The 23,582-nt window shown below is 38.2% G+C and overlaps 1 protein-coding gene across 1 annotated transcript in view; it reads left to right on the forward strand.

Moving 5' to 3' along the window:
• The window catches only part of col4a2 (collagen, type IV, alpha 2), a 61,840-nt gene that overhangs the window by 31,855 nt on the left and 6,403 nt on the right, over positions 1-23,582 (forward strand). The window contains exons 5-40 of the mRNA XM_079464605.1: positions 10,601-10,735; positions 11,249-11,293; positions 11,780-11,896; positions 12,061-12,129; positions 12,334-12,369; positions 12,459-12,512; positions 12,599-12,634; positions 13,012-13,053; positions 13,140-13,208; positions 13,326-13,370; positions 15,440-15,493; positions 15,979-16,014; positions 16,101-16,136; positions 16,235-16,286; positions 16,428-16,535; positions 16,722-16,868; positions 17,085-17,156; positions 17,238-17,386; positions 17,616-17,688; positions 17,799-17,905; positions 18,060-18,243; positions 18,392-18,433; positions 18,539-18,610; positions 18,709-18,807; positions 18,916-19,137; positions 19,242-19,403; positions 19,581-19,751; positions 20,228-20,371; positions 21,351-21,479; positions 21,939-22,120; positions 22,208-22,271; positions 22,611-22,685; positions 22,788-22,895; positions 22,977-23,084; positions 23,213-23,284; positions 23,450-23,575. Coding sequence (XP_079320731.1) covers positions 10,601-10,735; positions 11,249-11,293; positions 11,780-11,896; positions 12,061-12,129; positions 12,334-12,369; positions 12,459-12,512; positions 12,599-12,634; positions 13,012-13,053; positions 13,140-13,208; positions 13,326-13,370; positions 15,440-15,493; positions 15,979-16,014; positions 16,101-16,136; positions 16,235-16,286; positions 16,428-16,535; positions 16,722-16,868; positions 17,085-17,156; positions 17,238-17,386; positions 17,616-17,688; positions 17,799-17,905; positions 18,060-18,243; positions 18,392-18,433; positions 18,539-18,610; positions 18,709-18,807; positions 18,916-19,137; positions 19,242-19,403; positions 19,581-19,751; positions 20,228-20,371; positions 21,351-21,479; positions 21,939-22,120; positions 22,208-22,271; positions 22,611-22,685; positions 22,788-22,895; positions 22,977-23,084; positions 23,213-23,284; positions 23,450-23,575 — 3,442 coding nt within the window. The remainder of the gene's footprint in view (positions 1-10,600; positions 10,736-11,248; positions 11,294-11,779; positions 11,897-12,060; positions 12,130-12,333; positions 12,370-12,458; positions 12,513-12,598; positions 12,635-13,011; positions 13,054-13,139; positions 13,209-13,325; positions 13,371-15,439; positions 15,494-15,978; positions 16,015-16,100; positions 16,137-16,234; positions 16,287-16,427; positions 16,536-16,721; positions 16,869-17,084; positions 17,157-17,237; positions 17,387-17,615; positions 17,689-17,798; positions 17,906-18,059; positions 18,244-18,391; positions 18,434-18,538; positions 18,611-18,708; positions 18,808-18,915; positions 19,138-19,241; positions 19,404-19,580; positions 19,752-20,227; positions 20,372-21,350; positions 21,480-21,938; positions 22,121-22,207; positions 22,272-22,610; positions 22,686-22,787; positions 22,896-22,976; positions 23,085-23,212; positions 23,285-23,449; positions 23,576-23,582) is intronic.

Raw genomic sequence — 23,582 nt, forward strand, 5'->3', positions numbered from 1 at the left:
TTATCCACATAGCAGGAGTACATATATTAATGTTTGGCCTGTAAAGATTTTTCCCCGTTGATTTTACATTTCAGGGGTCCCAAAAACACATGCATGTTTCTGTATTATTCTGAATTACTGTAGGCTTTTCACAGAACCAATGGAGTACCGCAGAGATGACGTATTTTTGTAGGAAGTTAGCCGTGCACTGGTTCCCTCGACTGAAAGCCTATGGATTTGACTATGGATAGATGGCAAAAAAAGCTCTGTGGTTAACAAAAGTTTGTGACACTTACATGCTTTGGGCACTATCGTACATTCGGCGAAATGCGACAGGGGTTGTCCTGTAGATGGTCCGCTTGCGCGCTTTAACCTTGTGCACAAGCAGATGCATTTCCTCTCTGGAGAAGCGTTCATTATGCAAAATCCACCGTGTAATTAACGACTCCGCCATGGCGCAAGCACAACTGGCTCTTATAGGGAATGAGAGATAAACTCTGATTGGTTTACTGCACACCATGCCCAAAAAACACCTATTACTCATTAAGTTAATTGGGACAACCCATTAAGACCATGTGCCCGGGCGCACCGACCGTTTTCCCATTGTTAAACTAGCAAAAGTGGAAGCCTACATACAATCGTCATAACTAAGAGATGCTAACGTGATGCTATAATCCGACTTCAATATGGCAAAGATATTAACAAGATGCGCCACTGCCATTACAATGAATGGTTCCAGTTGGAACTGCAAGTGCTAAAATCCTTTGCTTAACTTGCGTTATTACATGGCTTGGAATGCTTGATTCTGATTGGCCAGTCGCGTTATTCCCAGATAACAACCTCTCAAAACGAATAAAATACGGTAACCTGGATGCAGCAAATCATTTTGACAGGTTTTTTGACAATCAAATGTAAATGTATCTTTTAATAACATATTTGACATTATATTTACAAATAATGATTAAACCAAATTGCCTGTTCGTGACATGTGAACGTCGTTTCTTACCTTAAAACCGAAAGTAAACAGCTTTTCCTCGCGGAAGGTCTGCATTCGGTAAAAACGAGCTAATTCAATATTTCAAATTTAAACTTCATGTCCAGTTGTTTTTTCTCATGTGACAAGTAGCCGTGTATTAAGCGGGATAATGTACAAACAGCCGTTTGTTATCGCGAAATAGGCCCCTTTTATGTGAGACCCTCCGCTTAAAAGTGAAGCGGTAAAGGCTGGCAATGAGGACAACTTACAGGCTCTCTTGCAAAACCGATTGACCATTAAGTAAAAGAACTGTGCTGTCATCCATGTTTTATTAGCTTCATATGAATGCTCTCAGCAGCTCAATAAATTTCAGCTGTATTTGTGTCTAACAAGGACAAGAAGCTCTGAAGTTTAATTTGAATCTGTGACCGTTTATGATCCTACCTTTGACCTTAAACCCTTGGCCCGATGCTCCAGAGAGGCTATATTGAAATCGGAACCAAAGGGATTTTTCCATCCTCACATCACACTGCACAACCAGGGTTTAAGAATGTTTATTTGTTTGTGTTTTAGCGGGTTGAAGCTACTTTTAGTAATATTCCCAGAGATTTCTCCCTAAATTCTCCCAATGGAGATGAAGTGGTCAAAGTAGATTTTAATTTATAGTCTTTTTGCATGCCAGACATTTATAATGTAAGCAACCTTTCAAATGCTGGCTTGGTTTCAAAAATTAATTCCAAAAAACTGCATTGACTCTCTTAATCGCACGTAAACAGCGTTAGGAAAATGTGTAAATGCAGAGCATTGGGTGCATTGTGAATTCCTGTCAGAAGGCCGTGGGAAGACTGAGTTTTATTGGAGTGTGTTTGAAACCTCTAGAGAGTTCAGGATGACTGTATATGGCCCTGAGGGGGTTTATAATTCTGTACAGTTGTTGGCATGGCAGTATTGATGCTTAAAAACACACACACACACACACATAAATGCACATACAGGTCTGGACTTCCTCATATCCCATGTCTTCTGCTCTTCTCTCTCTCTCTCTCTCTCTCTCTTTGTTTCTGTGTGTTTATTGGCACCCATTAGGGGATGTCAAGAGAATGAAGCTCACATTTACCTTTTAAAGCCAAAGACAGGGAGCTGGGCAGAACTCTGGTACCTCTCTGTAGAGCGAACTTTATGGTCAGACACGTCAAATCCAGATTGCATTTGCTGGACGTACATCATTCGAACCCAAGTTCAGATCTTACTGATTGGCTTTACCATTTCATCAGGCTGAACTATTTCTACTCTGAGTCAAAATGTCTAACCTATGTAGTATATCTGGTTTGTTAAGTTACTCAGACAGTCGGATTGATTTAGAATGTCGAAGGTTTTTACCTGGGCACATCCTTTGTCTTATAAAATCCTTGCATGACATGCTCACTGTATCTGCACAACATAGATGATGTTGTTCCCTGTTACACACAGTATAGGCCTGTGTCTCATCTTAGGATCTAAATAACAGTGAGGTTAAATGAGATGTCAAACAAATGAAGAGAAAGTCTATCAACAATCCAAGTTACTAGCCAGCAGTTGCGTAGTTCCCACATTAAGATTTGTGTTCTGTAAATGCCAGATCTTTAGGGGTTGTGCAGATGTGGACTGCTTTCGCCATTTCATAAATACATATACAGATTTTGCACCTCAATGCCTGGTACTGATCTGACAACCAGTTCATCAAATTTACAGTAAATTTGTAATAACTGTTTATAGTGCAGTGATGGGAAACAGGTGTTTATAACAAAGAACATTTGGGTGCAGAATAAGTATTTTTTATGGTAGGAAATTAATTTACTTCAATATTTGTATACATTAATCGTCCATAATTAATAATGAATAAATACTGTATGGTAGGAATATTAAATTAAATGGAGTAAACTAACAATAACGCACATAACCAGTTTTAAAAAACTGTCATCCTGGCATGGTTAGCTGAAAAATGTTTTAGCAATTGTATGAAATAATACGTTCTCAGTGTATGTTCATATTTGTTGTGTGGTCCTTCCGTTTATTATGGTGCGGACCAAGAAAATAAAATACATTACAAAAATACAAAATATACATTTAGTCCTGGTTTGCGTAGCATTCACGTTCGTCCGGGAAATTTGAAAACATTTGTTGCACCGGACAAAAAAGAAATCGCATTTAAGGCACATGAATATTGACGTGAAGGGCTTTATAAGAATCTAGTTATTGTTCTAGCGCGCTACCGCAACGAACATTCACAGGCTGTGTGAAACGGCCTTGCAGATATTGAACGTAACATCATACAGTAAGTATAAAGTTTTGACAGGATTGGACAGATTTTAAGAAGTGTACGTATTTTGTTAAAGAATTTACCAGATGATTTAAACAATTGTATGTGGTGGCATGAGCAATGTATGCAGTGTATGCGTGCACATGTGATGACATTTTTACCAAGCCGATAACTCGAGAAGTGTCATAGTGTTCAACGCGGTCACAACACCATGAATTTCTCTGTTACATGCACAAATGCAGATCTAAAAAACCTGTCCTTTTATTTTACCAAATTGCTTGAATTTCAGGTTCGCATGCCTTTGGTCTGTTTTGCGTTTAAATTTCAATCAAACCGCACCAGAGTTCATTTTTGAGTGGACCGAGGCCCATCTTTTCAGCGGTCTAGGTCCACGTGTTTGGTGCCCAACAGTGTTCGGATGGCAGCGTTCATATACTCAAATAAACCGCACTAACAGAGCAATTGTACAAGTTCATTTGAATCAATGCTCAGGTGGCTGAACCATCATCTTCCTAATGAAGTTTTGCTCAATGAAAACAATGATAAATTAGAGGGAATCTTAACTGATCCCAGCCCTGCAGGGCCCTCCGCACCTGCTCCGGTGACTCATGTTTAACACAGAAGGATGATGTCACATGTAATTACATGAAGGGTAATCTATTTATTTCTGTTAAAGTCAATTTTCTTCAGGCCCTGCCTTAGAGAATCTGTTAAAACAAAGAGAATGAAGTCACATTCGCTCATCTAATCAGCATAAATGACTCCCTTGTACATTGTGGATGTTTTATAGGGATCGTTCACCCAAAAATGACAAATTCTGTCATCATTTACACACCCTCAGATTGTTCCAACCTTTATACATTTCTTTGGTCTGCTAAACACAAAGGAAGATATTTAAAAGAATGTCAGTAACCAAACAGAATTTTGTCCCCCATTGACTCCCGTATTGTTTATTTGTCCTACTATGGCAGTTAATGGATCTGTTTGGTTACTGACATTCTTCCAAATCTCTTCCTTTGAATTGTATACAGGTTTGGAACAACATGCGGGTGAGTAAATGATGACAGACTTTTACATTTTTGGGCGAACTATCCCTTTAAGTACAGTAACACATTTTCATCTGTTGAAGAAGACCGTAGACCATTTTATTTTTATGTAGGTGGTTCACATACTTGTGTATCAACCTGTTGTTGTTATTATTTTACTACAGGTACTTGTGTCTTGATAGAACTGAAAGTATCCAGTCACTACACACACAAACACCTTTAGATTTATGAATCATTCTCAGTTAACACCTTTAGGACTCAGCTCATCTGTACGTGCTTGTTTGTGTCTGCGGTGAGGAGTGTGGCTGGACGGTGAAGTAATGGCTTGGCAGTTCTTGTAACGGTATCAAAATAATGTAGTGACACTCGTGTACAACTAAAACACCGTCAGCTGTGAGAAACTCTCTGCTGTTTGTGTTGTTCTTTTTCATATCTGTGTTAAACTGTTTGGGACATGTACGTGTTGGGACAGGGGGTGTGAGGAACATGCAGAACTAATGTTTTAAAGCGCCGCTTATGACTAATAACATCCAGAGCTTTTGCTGGATCTCACTGCTGCAGTGGAACATTATATTACACTCTCGTACAAGCAGGTGGTGGAACTTGGAATTGTCATGGATGGCTGACAAATCCCAGCCCATTTGGAATGGGTGTTGAAAGATTGTTTGGATTAAATGCTACACTAAACAGATTCCTGCTATTTTCATGCTGTAACGTTTAACAAGTTAAAGGGGGACGTTTGAGCTTCGGAGGCATTTTCAACGTCTGGATGATCCAAACATATATATGATGTTATTTTTCCAGGGAACACGCAGTAGAATTATTCCAAGAATAGTTGCATAACTCCTGCGATACAATGGCAGTACTTACAGTGGTGACTACAACTGTCCAGCTCCAAAACACAGAAAAGCACCATAGTCAATACTTTTTTCCAATGTTTTACAGTATGTTTCGTTATATGTAGGGTTTGATAGCCATGGTCATTATGAATAGTCATTGCAAGGCAGGAGATCTGTTATGATTCGTGGAAACTGCCAGCTTTTGTGCTTTCAGCCATGGTGAGAATAACAGAATTGGGCTTTGGAACAAAAGGACAGCGGTCACATATTGATAGATACATTTTTGACCCAACATTAGTTCACCAAATTTTATAATTGTTCGCTTTATTCTGTGGAACACAAAGTATACATCAGAAATGTCTCAGTGGTTTTGTGTCAATACAGAAGGCAATGGGGGCCATGTTGTTTTATTATCTACATTCTTCAGAATATCTTCTTTTATATTCTGGAGAAGAAAGTCAGGTTCAAATGACATGAAGGTAAAAAAGGAAATGATGTATGAATTTTCATTATCCTTTTAAGATGTTATATACAGACCATATACAGTAGTCCTGATACTCAGGCATTTGCTTTCCCGTCAGAGCTCTCCAGAGCTCTTCCTGTTTTCTGAGTCACTCTCTCAGATTAGAGCTACTGTTTTTACTTCAACAATGAGAGAAGCACCAACACGTGACTGTGACCTCATGTGTACTGCTGCTCACTGCTATTATGAAACAGACATTACAGAGCAGACCACCAACAATCACTTAATAGCAATATTTCGCATAAGAGGAATGTAGACAGCTCATGTCAGATTGTTTTATTTAAATTTTACAGATATCCTGATATTGTTGTACTGTTAATATCAATTGGGGCTGACTACTTGTCAATTTCCCTTCTAGTGTACAGCATGATTTACATAATATTTATGTAGTCCCTTCTTTACATTATTATAAGATCTAACACAACATCCTCTTGACATACATCCTGCTAAGCAGTAGACATAAACACATACACAGCTCTTCCTTGTCTCTTGTTTTCTCCTCCAGATTCTTGACCGATGAGGTAATAGTGGTGGTGAGGAGACACTTGACATTTTAAATTTTACTTTCCTGTCACACACACACATGTTGGTATTGCTATACTAGTGTAGACATTCCATAGACTTCCATTGATTTTATATCACGCTTATGATTTATTCTATTCCCAAACCCTACCCCAACATCTTAACCTAATAATCGCACTAACATGTGCGAGACATTACATTTAAAGAGCATTTTATCAAATTATGAGCTTTTTTTATTTAGTGGGGACCAGTAAAATGTCCTCACAAGTGGGTTGTAATGATAATTCACTGTATTACTTAGGACATTTGGCCCTCACAAATATAGCTAAACCTGGACACACACACACACACAAGAGGTTTTACATGTAAACCAAAAAAAAGAACATGGGAAGTGCAAGAGGCAGTGCATTTAGTTAAATCCACTAGGGCTCATAAGATAAAAAACAAGGAATTTGAACAAAGTTATCTCGGATGGTGGTGAGAGAGGCCAATAAAATGAAAGAATGGCTAAACAAAGGACATGGGATTTATGCAGTGAGGAAGCGATGCTGTTAGGCTGAGGGAACGGGTGACAGAAAACAGGAAATGACCTGAACTTTTTAAAGCTTCACTCTGAACTGGAGAACCCTGGGAGAGTTTCACCCTCACCTGGCACTCCCAAAAGCTGTCATTGAGTTTAACTAATGGCTAATCGCTCATTTCCTCCTCACACAAACGAACACTTGGGGCGATGTCTGTATTTTCTAAATGCATTACGAGCCATTCAGTTACCCTCTCCCCTTCCTTCGGTGGCTTTTTCTGACCCTGTCTTCCCTCTTAGCCCATAACAGGATGAATTATTACAACTTATATTTTACCCAGCCACGTGCTGTTAGGACTTTTTTCCTTCTGTGAAATTCCGTTGTGTCTATGTAATGAAAGTGAATGGGGAATTTAAATAGTATCTTAACTGGACTATTAAATGGTAAAATGTTACCAATACATAGTCCTGTATATTATTATTCAAATTTTCACCATGTTCATCCCACAAACAAATTGTATGACTTCAGGGAACTTTGATAGAGATGTTTTAAATAGAAATAGACATTATATATATATACAGGTATATATAGTGTACATGGGTAAGAAAATGATGACAGGCGACAGGCATCTTAGGGTGAACTTGGGCTGAGTTTCTTTCATATTCCTATTATGTTTTTATCAGTTCCGAGTCCTGTCTCAGTCAAGCCACTCACTACCCATTAAGATCTACTCTGGTCAAAGGAGAAAGGACAGTAGAGAAAACGCAATCATTGAAGTTGAATGATGTTTTTAGGCAGGCATATCTGCACAGCAATAACAGATGATTAGAGTAAAGACGAAATGGTTAAAAGATCCTAGTTCTTGTGCAGAAGTTAAGAGAAAGTTCATCAGAGACATCTTTGTGTGTTTATGCAGGTGCTTAGAAGGCTACAGCTGTGAATCTTCATCTAATCTGTGATAGATGGGATCTGAGGCAAGAACCATCTTATCCGAGCGCATATGCTGTTCAGTGTGCCAAGAATGTCAATCTGATTCCCAGTGTTTGTCCCTGTTTAACATCATGCTCAGTTCACCTAAAGGTGCAGTTTGTAAAATCCACCGCTAGATGGCGCACATCGAAACAGATATGTTAGAAACAGCAACAACGATGGAGCGTGGAATAATGGGAACTGAGAGCGCATTGTCACTTTCATTGTAAAGACCTCATCATTAGTATTTAGGAATAAAGCTAAATATTGCAGAGAGGTGAAGACGTAGTGCTTTTATGTATTTGAAAAGATTTTTATGAACACTTGGGTAATACAAAACGTCTAACATAGTTTCGTACTAAACGAAACTAACAGAACAAAATGGTCAAATTATGTGCCCAAGCTGTCACTGGGACAGTACCCTTTCATATATACCATACATATTTGGTACCCATATGTACATTTGAGGTACTAATATGCACTTTTTAGGTGCAATGGTACATGTTCTGAAAGGGTGGAGCCCCAGAAAAATCACCAAAATTAGAAAAAAACGGACAAATGATTGTGTTGAATATAAATTGTGTTGAAAACCCTTGATCACGTCTTCTAGGAATTGTTTGCATAGTAGTAGTTAGAATCTTGAGCATTGGACAGTCAATATTGGAGGGTGATGTAATTTGAAGGGCGAGGGAAGGTTCAAGTTTTTGATAAATATTATGAATAAAAAATCATTACGAATGGGCTGGAATTTTATACAACAATTGCTGCAATATTCCATAAAAACCCTGTAGGGCTATGATTGATATGTTGGATGTTGAGTCTCGGGCTGGTTATCTCCTGTTTAGCAGATCACAGAATGTGGGTCAAGAAATCGTAACCCATGGGAGGGGACAGGACGTGGAAGGCCAACAAGGGATTGAATTAGTCACTGATGACAGTCCTGGGAATTTCAAAGACTTAATATCTTACGCATATGATCGATTCTTATTCTGGATCTTACAGACGTGGTTATGTTTTGTGTTGTGTTTTGTGAATGTACATGTGTTTGTTGGATATTTGACAGAGGGGACGGGATAATGTAACTTTGGATAAACAGGAGAGAGAAGTGGTGCATAATACATCTGCTATGCCAGTATGCCAGAAGCTGAAATATTGGATCCAAAACAGTTATAGTACCTGATCCAGCTAAGCAGACCCACTTGAACGGAACAAACCTTATCAGAAGAGAAACGCTTTGGAGACAGAGCCTATGTTTATACTTTAAGACCTTTAGTTTGGGTTAATATACATTACATATGTCTGTGGTTACAGTATATGATGAGCAGCCTAAATATCACTATCCTATGCCCCTATGACAGATATGTTCAATAAGGTTTGTCATCTGAAAACAACAAAAAACATCATGCCAGTGTTTCAATGTTATTTTAGTCTAATAGTCAAGAGTTCTTTCCCTTGAAACATTCGTCATGCTCCATTTCCATGGTAATAAGTTGCCCAATCATGAGATGTTTTGGAATATTCTCCCATGACTATTAACATATCTTAGCTTGTTTATAACAGATTATTTTGTTTTATATTGCTAGAATCACTTCTATTTCTTTATTTAGTTCTCGGCTTCATGGGAAATATTTTGACCATCTGTATCTGAACCCCTATACCCTCCCCAGCATCAACACACTTTTTTTATTTCCATTAACTGTCGAATTACACGCTTGTGTATTTCCTTTAAATATTGTCCAAATGAAGACATCGCAGTTGACAGAACATTATGCAAACATAGAATTGAATTCAGACGTGCCTCCATGCCATCATTTTTGTAGTTTTTGTAGGTCAGCTTAAACAGCAGGCAGATATTGTCTTCAGAGGTCAAGGGTTTAAGTACTTGACCTCGTTGACCACAGAACATCTCACACACACGTTTCGCTTCAGTTTGACTAATGAGCAACCTTAACACCTCTGTGTATCATGCAACCCACTTCATGAAAACCTTGCTGTTGGCGAGACAGCAGGGCGTCTGTTTATCAATCCAGCCAATCGGAGTATATCAGGAGGTTTTCAGTGTTCTGTTCTTAATCATCGCAGATCTGCATAAACACACAAACACGATTCTGACCCAAATTTGACCCGTACTTCATGATAAAAATGTAAATCCCCAAATGGTTTGCACTCAAATTTAACTGATCATAAAAAAATGGTTTACGAAGCATGTTATACAGATGCAAGTTACCTAAAAGCCAATCGATTGGATTCTCTAGCGTCTCATGACTCATTATTTGTTCGATTTGTTCAACTTATTAGATCAGGACAAAAACATACTTATGAAACATGCTGCACACTAATCACATGCAACGTTTTTTTCGAGCAGACGCAGCCTATCCATGGAAATGCACCACTGCTGAGCCAACCGATCCACAGATAAGAGGGACAGACTTCAAAACAAACACAAACTCTCAGTTGTTATGACACTCATCTAATATCATAGTTTAATCAAAGTACAGCGTGTACAAACGTGTCATGCTTTTTTTACCATATGAGGTCTACATCAGATAAAGGTTGGGTGATAATTTGCTGTTGTACAGATTTGACAGCTCATTCATCAATTCAAAGTTCGGCAGAGTATTGGATGGTGCAAGAACAATACATATCCAAACCTCTTACTCATTATGTAGTGCGTCATTTAGAGCACTGGATGGCGCTATAGAGCTGGACCATGTCTGGTCAAAGATTGCCATCTAGTGGTTCAGTTTTATTTCCAAATTAGAGCGTCATAGTGTACATTTTCTGATATGATATGAAATGATAAACAGGATCAACATGTAATTCTTTGATAAACGTAGACATGTTGTGCTCTTAAACCTCATGATTTGTAAATGTGTATACTTTCATCTTATTCAAATCCAACCTTGCCTTTGTGTCTGAACTGCAGGGTATTCCTGGTCTCCTCGGTCCCCAGGGCCCCACCGGCCCGCTAGGCCGCCAAGGAGACCCAGGCCTCCAAGGCCATAAAGGAGAAAAAGGAGACCATGGTAAAGGAGGGGCTATGGGTCCAAAAGGAAGTGTGGTAAGTCAACCTCAACGGAAGAGCTTATATAGATACTGTTTGAATAGAATGCCGGGGTAACATTAATAAGTGCCAGTAGGGCTAGTTTTTGATACAGAATTTGATTTGATAAATTTCCTTTCAATTGAAATTAAATATGTGGTGCTAACGTCTAAAGAGATGTTCAAGTCCTGCACAGGGGGCACAGAACAAAATGGCTGAAATTCATTTTATATTATATGTATTGTATATTGTATTATATGGTATACAGACTTTTTTTAGATGCACATGGTTCTTTTCCTTAAACCATAGCCAATCTTTCGATTTCAAAGCATGGAAAATGAGAATCTGAAATTGACCATTCCAAGATAGTGTGTCTGGAGGAATCAATGCTGTAAATACAGACTAATATTGACAAATGTCATTTGGTAATCAATATAGAATAAAGCAGATTTGAAAAACAAATCTATGGCTTTTGATGTTCAGATTAACTAATATGTTAAGATTCTGACATATTTTTCGGGTTTTCTTTAGGGAATGCAAGGGGTTCCCGGGTTCGATGGAGCAGGTGCCATACCTGTAAGTAATACAAATGATTCTCTTTTGTTTTAGAATAGTGTATTAAATAAAAGAATCAGCCACCAGAGGTCGCACTACACATTACAACTTTTGATGAAACGCTTATACTTTAGTGTAGTCACACTTTGCCTAGATTTGTTAAAATGTGCAACAATTTATCGAGCAATTTCACGAGTTCTCAACCTGTGTGGATTGTTTTTTACATTACTAAAGGGGATCCCATCTATTCTGTGCTCTTGGCTGTTTCCCTTCATATTTGTTCCAAAGACATCCATATCAATGTTTTTAAATACAACAGAAAAAAACAAAGGAACAAAACTAGGCCTACATTTTTTGTTGCTACGCTCATTTTCATTTAATTTTCCACACAATTAATTAGTTTACATGACATTCAAAAATATTTGTGACGCTAAAGATTTTAACAGTATCTGTTTGTAATAAAAAACAATAGTTATTCTGATTTACATTCTTCTGAACTCTCTTCAGGGACATCCAGGACAACCTGGTGCTCGTGGAAAACCTGGAGCTGATGGCTGTAATGGAACACGTGGAGTCTCGGGAATACTAGGATTTCCAGGAATGGATGGCACACCTGGATATCAAGTACGTTTTAATGTGTCATAATAATATGTATTGTTGAGACATCACACCGAATGTATACAAAACTTATATATAAACACTTTTTTACCTACAATACTTTAGAAATATGTCTATATTTCAATCAAGTTCTATACTCTGTGTACTTATCTTATTTGTTTTATCTTTAGGGCCGGCCAGGTTTAAAGGGGGAGAAAGGGGACCCCTTGGACGTTTGGATCTATTTGGAAAGATTCAGGGTAGGAAGGGCATCAGATGATCTTTCTAAATTACTAATAAATTGTGACCGTATCTGCTCCAAAAGAGATTAAAGAAACACTTAAAAATCGGCACAAAATTATTATAAAATTTTCCATACAGTATGATGTTCCATGTTCATGGAAGCGCATTAGTACGAAAGAAATACAATAGTAAATGTTTAAATGTTTTTTTTCATGTTACAGGGAGACCCAGGACAGCCAGGCTACCAAGGAATATCTGTAAGTTTATTTTTATTTCTCCCTCATTAGGGGTGAGTATCAAATTAATAATAAAAATTATTATATCTTATGCAATTTAATTACTACAGGGACCCGATGGTGACCCAGGTCAAAGAGGTCCACCTGGATATGGAGGTGTTATGGTAGGTTTATCTTATGTACAACAAAATTGTTCTTGCATTATTCTAAACCTACCATATTAACCTCAATCTGTATTGTCTTTCTTTAGGGCCCTCCTGGTCTTGAAGGAACAAAAGGACAAAAGGTAAAAAACTGTAGTTTTGCACAAGATTGCCGTTAAAACCTTGAGATTTAGATGTTCCCTTTTCTGTACTTGCGAAGACAGTGCACACCCAACATAATTTTAAACAACAGTAAAATAATAATCTTAAAGAATTAGTAAATAAAAAAGGATAAAAAGTTAGTAAAATACAGCATTAGTTTATGTCTGACTTTTAGTCACCTATGTACACACACAGTTTGCTTTTAATCAACTTAATTCAGTCTGTTCCTATTTTACAAAAGATATTCATGAAAATCAATAATCGAAATTTTTGACACAGCAAATGATCTCTTGCAAGTTGTTTTATTAAAAAAGCATCTTTCAGTTGATATAAATAAACATGTTTTGTTTCACTACAGGGTGAAAGCACTATCATATTAAAAGGATTCAAAGGAGAGCCGGTAATGTCTCATATTATGTCAAATATAATGTTTTTTGTGTGCACTGGGTGAAGCAGACTGTATTTCATATAGTATACTTGTTATAGGGTGACGTTGGAGAACCAGGCCCACCAGGGTTTTTCCCCCACACCCGTCCACCCATCACAGATTTTCAGGCAAGAAGAACATGACTTTTTCGAGTTGCAAAAAAAAGAATTTCATGTGGTCAATTATTTGAATCATTAATGACTTATACTGTAATCTTCATCTCTTTCATTTCATGGATTTTACAGGGTGAGAAAGGCTCAAAAGGTCTTAAGGGTGAACCAGGAACCGCGGTATGTGACATTTAAGTTTTTGATCTTTATAATATGTTTCCCTTAACTTCATTTCATTTAACACTTAATATCCAAAGAGTTAGGAGATTCTCATACAGTACATAAACAAATAGGAAAAGGCTTTTCATGTCATGGCTGTTATCCAGACAAAACTATTTTATAAGCAATAAATAAGCAAATATTATAAAGGGGTAGGTGTAGGGCTTTAATATCTCAATAAGTTCCCATCATTTTAATAATTTTTATAAATAAAACAGGGCTCTAGAGCGCAGGGCCAATCTTTCCTATATCCACTACGCAAGATGCGTAGGGCCCCTGCGCGACTAGGGGACCTCCTTGAGTATCGAATCAAAAACATTATAACAAGACGCGGATTCAACTTTCTGCCTTGTTCTGTTACAAACTTTACAGGAATAATTTGGAAATTTATTTTTTAATGCTAAATATATTGAATAACTGTGAAATAATGTGGCATAAAGTGATGATGCGTCTTGACATATGGCCATGGCTTCAGAACTAAGCTGTCCGTCTGTAGCGGAAAAAACGGCAGCAATTTGAAGCGAAAGAACAATAAGAATTGTGTTTTTGTACTATTTCAAAGTCTTATTTAGTTTTGCCAAATTATCCAAGTACATATTTACAAATTCAGTATTTGTCCACTGGCAAACAGTTGGTTTAACAGTGGACGCTCGAAAGTCATGAATATTGGGAAAGTCTGCAAAGTTACATACACATTAATATTCTAACTTCAATAATATTTACAGGGAATGAATTAAAATAACAAAACCAGCTATATAATGTTGATGTGAGTCTCAGCTATACGGTAGATACCGCTGTATTTCGTTTGCCCATGATAATATGTCATTTTTGTGTCATTACATTTGGAGAATAATTTATGTGTTTTCGTATGCTTAGCTTTCTTGAGTAAACTATATTTATTTTTGTTAATCCCTCATTTCATTAGTAAAAAGCTAGATGGTTCCAGAGCCATGTGTTACTTTAGGTAAAGGATTATTTACATGTATTTTTTATCTTATAATTGTTCTTACTGTCAGTTTAAGTTTTTTTTTCTTTCAGTTTTTGCTCATTTAAGTGTGTGAATTTATTATTATTTTTTATTTCTTATAGTTAACAGTTATGCCTATGTAATTTTAACTATTATGACAAGGGCCCCTCACAAAGGTTTGCATAGGGCCCCAGACTTCTAGGATTGGCACTGCAAGTGACTGCGCAGACTTCAGGTCTCGTGGGTTTTTGATATGTGTACGACCAGCGAGCACAAAATACTACATTGAGTTCTCTTTCATGCCTTCTTACTCTAAAACAGACAAATAAACACAAAATTACGTACAAATTCCAAAATTAGCAGGAATCCTTGAAAAGGTAGTCTGTTTCGTGAAAAAACAGTTGGGAACCAAAAATGCAAGTGTTTTACGGTAAAGTGTGCAAGCTCTTAAAGGGACAGCAGCATAATAAAGATATATGTTTATATTATTCATCAAACAACAGCGGACGGGCCCAAAAACACTCACTTATATCAAAGGAATTGTGTTGTCCACATAAAATAAAGGAAGACATGCTGTTGAAAAGTGTTGAAAGAGAGTTTACATATACAATAAAAATCATTCAATCATAAAAGTGATTTGTATTAATGTATAATTTATTTATTATTGTATTTAACACATTTGAATGAAGTTTTATTGATTCTTTTTCTTACCTCACCCCACGACCCTCATGTTACCAAATTAAGGGCTGGTGCCAACAAGAAATGCATGCTACTACTACCTACTACTGTTTTAACTTAGTGTATATAGCATCTATTGCTATTTACACTTAGTGCAAATAGCCCCTGCCTCTTTTGTAATCTTTCTCTCATTATCTTTGCTTTTTATGGCATGCATGTTAGCTGGATTTAAACGAATGAATAAGCAAATGTTATGTCTGATATGATTGCTGATATCAATGAAAAAAGTAGCATCCAAAAGATGGTTGCCAAATTACCACTGAGTGAATTTATCTTAAAGGGGGATTGGGATTACATGCTACTAATTTTATTTTTATTGTTCCAGGAATTTTTATTCCTCAAAGGAGAGGGGGGTGTTTCAGGGTTGCCAGGGCCACGGGTATGAGCCAATGTTCTGTATTTATGGTACTGATGCACTCAGTCATTTTTTTTGCTGCAAACATTCAAGTAGTCTTGGACTGACACATAGTGGCTTGGTTAAAACTTACTGAATACAGTCAGTCATATATCATTTATTTTAAATGAATTAATTCCAACTGAAAGTGTCAAATAACAAAGATTTCTTATTCAGATAAAATCTGTAGTGATCAGTTGATCGTGTTCTGTGTTAAATATGAACTTTGATTGGTTATTATATGACAGACTTCTTTATTAACATTGTTTGCACGGTATCCCTTAAATGTACATGGTTGTATATTCATGTATAAAATAAAATGTACGCTTCTGTGTATAGCCTAAAACTGTTTCGATGAAAAATGACTGAGTGCACATTTAAGCATTGAAATTTGTGACGTTTACATTTGGATAACGTAAATCATAAAAACTAAAAATGATGTAACCAATTACTATTAATATGTATTTTAGGGACCACCAGGATCAAATGGCGTGCCAGGACCTAGGGTAAAACATTTTCATTAAAATACAGCACCTTAACACAGCATTTGTGTTATTTTAAGCCATTCTTTATATCTATTCCCTGTCTGAAGGGTGATGCTGGACAATCAGGAAGCAAGGGCCAGAAGGTTAGAAATGCGTTTTATGATGTGTTCAATGCTATTTTTGTGTCATCGTTAATAGAAACTTTATTAAAGGCTGTATGAATCTGTATATATTTTTATAGGGGGGAAGAGGTCAATCCGGAGAGCCGGCAAGTTCATTTGACGAAGCCATAGGTACTAAAATCCATTTTTCCCAAATAAATTCACAGCACTTCACTTCTGATGCCACATCTAACTTTTGTAATATATCACATTCTCTGGATTCTCAATTGTGTACTCCTCATTTTGTATTCTCTCACTGTCTTGGCCATATAGAGGGTCCTCCGGGACCTCAAGGACTGCGTGGTCCGATAGGAAATCGTGGTCTTAAGGGTGAAAAAGGACAACAAGGTTTCCCAGGTCCCCCTGCTTCAGAACAAGCAGGTAAGTGAGACCATTAAAGGAGTAGTTCACCTAATGACAACTGTTCTAGCTCATCCTCGCCTTCATCTCCATTTTCTTTATTTTAACAGTATGTTCAGTGACGTTAGAACCATTTGTTTAAAATTGTATGGGTCTTTTGCAAATTTGTAACCAAATGCCATCACTGTTATGATTGTTTACCCATAGTGGTTCCCTGGGCTCCAGAAGGACATAAGGGACAAAAAGGAATCAAGGGTGAAGCTGGAGAAAGTGGCAATCCTGCCACCCAGCCTGGCCCAAATGGTTTCGATGGGCGGCCTGGACCCAGTGGACCACCGGGACCCAAGGGATCACGTGAGTGTGATAAAGCCTGAAAGGGCATGCACCATCCCAACATGAGAAGCAATATAAAGTATAGCATATGAGATACAATTAGACATTTGTAGAAATTTGAAATTCAGTTGTTTATAGTGATTTGTTCTAAGTCAGTTACATTTACAAGACTGACATATTTTATTGCTGATTTGATATATGACCACACTTATTGATTATTAATGGGCTTTGATACAGTGGAAGACTTTTTCAGAGGTCCAAAAGGACCACGTGGACGTCCAGGAAGTACGGGAATAAAGGGACCAAAAGGTATGGTCAATTTGCTGCACCTGGTGATGCTTACTGTTGGTGACATTTGTGTAATGCAGCTGTTTTATATAATTTGATCAGGTGACCATGGTTTGTGTGAATGCAGCGCACAATCCGACGCTGGCCCTCCGGGCCCTCCTGGCGAGTTTGGTGACTATGGCATGATAGGCGAGTGGGGTCAGCATGGTGATCAAGGAGATCCTGGACCAAAAGGCATCGATGGGATGTCAGTAAGTAGACATGTCATCATCTTTACAGTGATGAAGTTAGTAGTCTCTTGCTTAGGTCACAAGAGACTGTGAAGGGCAAAGTGGCTTTGTGGACTGATGTGAGGTTATCTTAAGGCATCACTCATTCGCTGTCACTGACCACAGGTTTTTTTTATAAGTGAACATGAAAGAAATTAGTTTATAAAATATTATATAAATAATACATTCACAATGTGTTCCATCTCTACAGGGTTTCCCTGGTGCTCCTGGATTCCCTGGACCCAAGGGGGCAAAAGGGAACCTGACTGTAGCTACAAAGAAAGGTCCAAAAGACATTAATAAATAGGAATAAAAACACACTGTAAATACTGAAGTTATGAGAATACCGAAGTAACTGAGAAGTTATACTGTTTTGCACATGCTTGTGATGTAGGATCACCTGGAGACCTGGGGGACCCAGGAATCAGTGGTTACCCAGGAGTGCCTGGCAGAACTGGATATTTTGGAGAAGATGGTGCTCCTGGTCTTCAAGGTCCTCCTGTAAGTCTCTAAAAAGGCAACAACTACAGTGTAGAATTTATTTATAATAATGTGAAAGCATTCAAAAGGAAAGGTGTTTCATTTGTAGAAATGCTCTGATGCCAAATAAACTAATCCTGGAACTGATCCTCAATGTCTACATATATTTCGTCAGGGAGAAGGTCCAGTCGGTGAACCTGGAGAGAAGGGCTACAAAGGTCGGCCTGGTTCTCCAGGTCCACGCGGTCTTTTAGGGGAATCTGGTCAAGTTCTTGGAGCGATCAAAGGGACAAGGGGCCCCCCTGGAGATGAAGGAATAAATGGTCCAGATGGACGTCCAGGATTGCCTGGTGAATCAGGTCTGGATCTCTCCTAATCCTTTGGCAGTCTCTGACTGGATTTATTTTATCGCCAGTACTAATAATGAACACAATTTGCAACTCTCCAGCATTCTGATATTGCCTTCTTAGCTTTGTGTACATATTCTATCATCTATGTGTGTTGCAGGAGACTGCAGCTCAAGTGGAGGGGAGCAGATGAATATTGAAGGTACTGTTGCTGGATTGATGGTCAGCTTTGTTTTTTACACGTAAAAGTCAAATATGTGAACGCAATGCAGCCAAATGATTTCATAATTGTCTTTGGTGTTATAAGGTTGTATTGGAGATCCTGGACGACCCGGAAAAACCGGAGAGCCTGGTGTTCCAGGATTGGATGGATTTCCTGGTAAATTCAATTGGTGGTTTTAACATTTTCCACACACAAACCTCTTCATATATGCTGTCTCTATTTACATTTTGTTTGCCCACATTTGTGTGTTCTAGGGGTACCAGGTTCACAAGGCCTCCAAGGTCTTTCTGGAGAACATGGAGTCAAAGGAGAGCAAGGTGAACCAGGAAGAAAAGGTCCTCCGGGACCAATCGGTAAGACAGCTGCCTGCTTAAATCGATTGTTTGTCATCGTACTTATATATAGACTGTATCTACCACACTTCTTTTCTCACCTCTGAAAATCGGATTTTGGTCACTCAGGTTTTGTAGGACCTCGTGGTGATTTGGGACATACTGGCTTTAAAGGGGAAGAAGGTTCTCCAGGGCAGCCAGGTAAACCAGGTGTACATGGTGCTTTAGGGGAAAAGGGTGTACATGGGGAAATCTATGGAGCATCTTCTGGAGCACCTGGAGATCCAGGACTGCCAGGACAAAGGGGTGTCATTGGTTTTCCTGGAGATCCAGGCCCAAAGGGACACTCAGGTGAAAACACACCCTATATGGACACTTGACACACAGAACTGTCAAAATAATAATCATTTGTTCTAATGTCCATGAGACTCAGTAAAGCATTCACTGACACACAGGTATGGAAGGGATGCCTGGTATCATTGGCCGTAAGGGTGAAACTGGCCCTCTAGGTTTTCAGGGAGAGATAGGAAGGCCAGGACCCACAGGAACATTTGGATATCCTGGGCAGCCTGGTAAAACAGGAGCCCCTGGTCCACCTGGAAACATTGGACCACCAGGTAACAAAACTTATGCTTAAAACCAAAGGGTAAAATACTATTTGTTTACAAAGCTCCTTTGGGCCTTGAAGATTAGTAGATATATACATTCTCTCAGGTGCATCCCATACTGTACATTGGCTGTTAATGATTTGTAAAACAACCTTCTCTTAGTAATGCTGTATTTGATCTTTATAGGTTTGATTGGCGAAAGAGGAGATGAGGGTGACTCTGGTCCCCCTGGGGTCAGGGGATTTAAAGGTGTCATTGGGGACCCTGGAAATGCTGGTGTGCCAGGAAACACTGGAACACCGGGGGAATCAGGACAAACAGGGAATCCTGGTTTCCGTGGCCTCCAAGGGCTCAAAGGTAAATGTTCTGTTTCTGAAGGTCCCTGAAAAACACCAAACTCTACTACTACATTTGCTTTGTGAAATTTTGCACATGTGACATGTTCTCCATGGGATGTGGGTAAAAGCTTAGAGATGGGCGTGGCTTGGAGATTAGTCTTTTGACTAAAGTGGTGGGGTTAGTTTTACCTACACTATATTGTCACCAGACATGGCACATACTCTATGTTGTTCTCACCAAACCGAAAATCTTTCAAATTTACAGTCATTAGCTCCACCCAACATATAGTCAGCCATTTTGTATTTAATGTGAGGTTTTTGCATGTATACTTTTCCTAGCGGATTCATGAAACTTGGTTAGTTATGTCAAAACAAAGTGTAAATGATTTTAACATGTAGCTGGACCTGTGTGGGGAACAACACTGTTCATCATCATCATCATCATTACAATTTTTTATTTGAATAGCACTGAAATGTACGTACTTTACAACATAGGTGTCAAGGGGGGCGAGGGCACGGAAGGCTTCCATGGAAAGGTTGGAGAGAAGGGTCTGAAAGGATTTGAAGGACTGAAAGGAGAGATAGGCCTTCCAGGTGAAAAAGGAATTCTTGGCTTTGAAGGCCGCAAAGGTGTAAAAGGTGAGATTAGATACATTTTTATGTATACACATATACAATACTGTAGATACCTCACAGTATTTGTATTGTTTTACCCAGGGGTTTTCAAACTGGGGTCCAGCCGGGGACCCTCAGAATGTTCTAAGGGGTCCCCTTGAGATACAAATACAGCAAAAGTTAAAAAATTCAACTTTTGATAACTGTAAACAACTAATGTTGTTTTTATAATATCACACTGACTTTTTGTCTAACAGTTTAAATGCTTCTTTATACAAAAAATAGATATGTATTTTACAGGGGTGTCCTCGACTATGTAAATCCTTAGTCGAGGACACCCCTATAAAATACATATCTATTTTTTGTCACATATCACTTTTGTCACATATCACTAACTAGACCAGATCTTTTTGTCTAACAATTTAAATGCTTCTTTAGAGATAATTTGATTATTACTGTTTGATAGCAAAAGGTGACCGAGCTTTTTCAATAAGTAGGGCCACAACTATGGAACAGCCTTCCCCTGTACATTCGGCAGACCCCATCTGGAGAGGTTTTCAAAGCGCAGCTGAAAACTCACTTTTTCAGTCTGGCCTTTGAAATAGGGATTGTGTGGTTTGTTTTATTGCTGTCCCACATATATGTTGGTTTGTATGTGTATTATTGTACTATTGGTTTTAATATTGAGAAGCATTTTGGGCAAAACATTACATATTAAGTGCTATATAAATAAACTAAGTTGAAGTTCAGAATACATTTTTAAACTAATTTTTACTTTCCGAATTGAGAAATAAGTTCTGAAGTATTAAAAGTTACAACATATAATTTAATTTTACATTATTAATCAAAAATGTATTCCTTGTTATTTCACCCCTTTGATGTTTCAGTAGTTGGTGTAGGCTACATACTGTTTCCTTTTAAAAAAGTTACAATGTCTTGAAAGGTCAAATCCAAATGATGTGGTCAAATGCATTTAAATGTCTCTTATCTTTTTGTTGTGAAGGTGACAGAGGCCTGACTGGCCCTCCAGGTGAAAAGCCAATTATACATATAATACACATGAAAGAGGTCATGAAGGGGGCCAGAGGTGAAACTGGGAAAAAGGGAGAACCTGGCTTCACTGGTCCCAGAGGTGAGGACAGTTATATTTTACTGTATGGTGTTGTATTGTTTATGGCACAATGAATAACATACTTTATCTGGACTACAGGAACTACATGAAAGCTCTGGGGTAAAGAGCCATTGGATAAAAATGAGCCTATTCTATTTTCATAATGATTTGTAATTAAAGGGACAGATCACACAAAAGAGAAATTCTGTCTTTATTCACCTTCAAGTTGTTTCAAATCTATAAATGTATTTGTTCTGATGAACACCAAGAAAGATATTTGAAAGAATGCTTGTAATCAAACAGTTCTTGGCCACCATTGAAAAATGACAATGGTAGTCAAAGGTGCCGTATAACTCCTTTCCTACATTCTTACAAATATCTTCTTTTGTGTTCAACAGAACAAAGTTTTATAAAGTTTTCATTTACAGAAATACACTAACCAGATACGTCTTACTTTTCCTTCACCATGCATTTGGCCAGGCCCAAAGGGTTTTCCAGGTGTTCCAGGAACAGAAGGGGGAGACGGACATCCAGGAGAGCCGAGTGATACAAAAGGTACCGAGGGTCCACCTGGGAAAGAAGGACAAGCAGGGTCTAAGGGAATGCCAGGCCCTACAGGACCACTTGGAATTGAGGGTTTCGATGGAATGGATGGACCTAAGGTAGGATGATTTAAACATGTCACAAATTCTCCTTACAATTGAAAGTCGCTGTAGTGTTTTTGACTAGTTTGGGTGTTTATGGTGCAGGGTGACAAAGGCTCATCTGGTGCCTACGGGCGACCTGGAGAGTTTGGAACCAAGGGAATCAAAGGTACATAAATGTTTAAAAGGTTAAAAAAATTAAATGGTTGTAAAGTTTAAGATCATTGATGAAATGTTGACTTCAAAACAACTTGATCTGAATATATTTAAATGTTTTGTGGACAATTCTTTTTTCTGAAATGGATGTCTTAAACCGACACAACAAAACAGCCAATAAGAAGCCAGAAGAGATGAAAACTCCTTCAATAGTGTTTAAAAAGTACCCCAGGATTGTTTTTGGTCACAACATAGTTCCCATTGTTATATTTTTAATATTCCAAGAACATTAATTAGATAAACCACCAAAAAGTATAAACTTTTTAACGTATTATTTTTTACTTTTTTCAAGGTGAATCAGGTCTTACAACCAGTTCTATAGCAGCAACAGGGTTGAGAGGTGAAACTGGGCTACCTGGACCCTCCGGTTAGATATTCACCTATTTCATAATGCGTCTTACACAATTTTTTTATGCGACTGTTCCTGTGAATCAATACTTTAAATGAGATTTAATGTGCATCTATTTAGGTGAGAAGGGACTCTTAGGTCAACCTGGAGATAGTGGAATCCCAGGTTTAAATGGAATTGATGGGATGAAAGGTCATTCAGGAGAACCTGGAAAACCCGGACCCCCAGGTTCAACAGTCTTGATTGTTTGATTAATGTTCTTTGCTGTTTTTATTATTTGGGTTTTTAATTGATTGAGTATTTTGTCAGGTTCTGATGGACTAGAGGGTTTCCCAGGAAACCAGGGTAGTAAAGGCTGGCAAGGTGAACCGGGACAGCCAGGAACACCTGGAATCCAAGGCCAACCTGGACAAAAAGGTGTGTAGTTCTGACACTTAATATAAGCACAACTAATTGTATTATTAATTTGTCCTGTCACCTAACATGTCAAAGGGTCTGAAGAGCTGTTAGACCATGATTTCATTTTATTTGGTGCTTTCTTCTAGGATATCCTGGTCTAAGTGGACAAATTGGTTTGAATGGCCTGAAGGGTGAAAAGGGTGTCCAGGGTATTCCAGGTACTTACTGTATTTGTAATCTTACTATAAGATGTATGAATGAGTCCACAATTAACCTAATACGGTATATATTGAACATATTTTGAAAATATAACATAGGAATATACATTTTATGACCTTTTCCCAGAAATTGACCATCTCTTGGTTACATTTTGTCCACTACAGGTGTGGACAACCGGGGTCCTTCAGGTGACTCAGGACAAAAAGGAGAGAAAGGAGAGACCGGTATCACCAGCACACAGCCTGGCATCCCAGGAGATTTTGGTTTCAAAGGTTCCATTGGAGATACAGGTAAAAA

The sequence above is a fragment of the Barbatula barbatula genome (genome assembly GCF_947034865.1).
Source record: "Barbatula barbatula genome assembly, chromosome: 9".
Taxonomy (NCBI): Eukaryota; Metazoa; Chordata; class Actinopteri; order Cypriniformes; family Nemacheilidae; genus Barbatula; species Barbatula barbatula.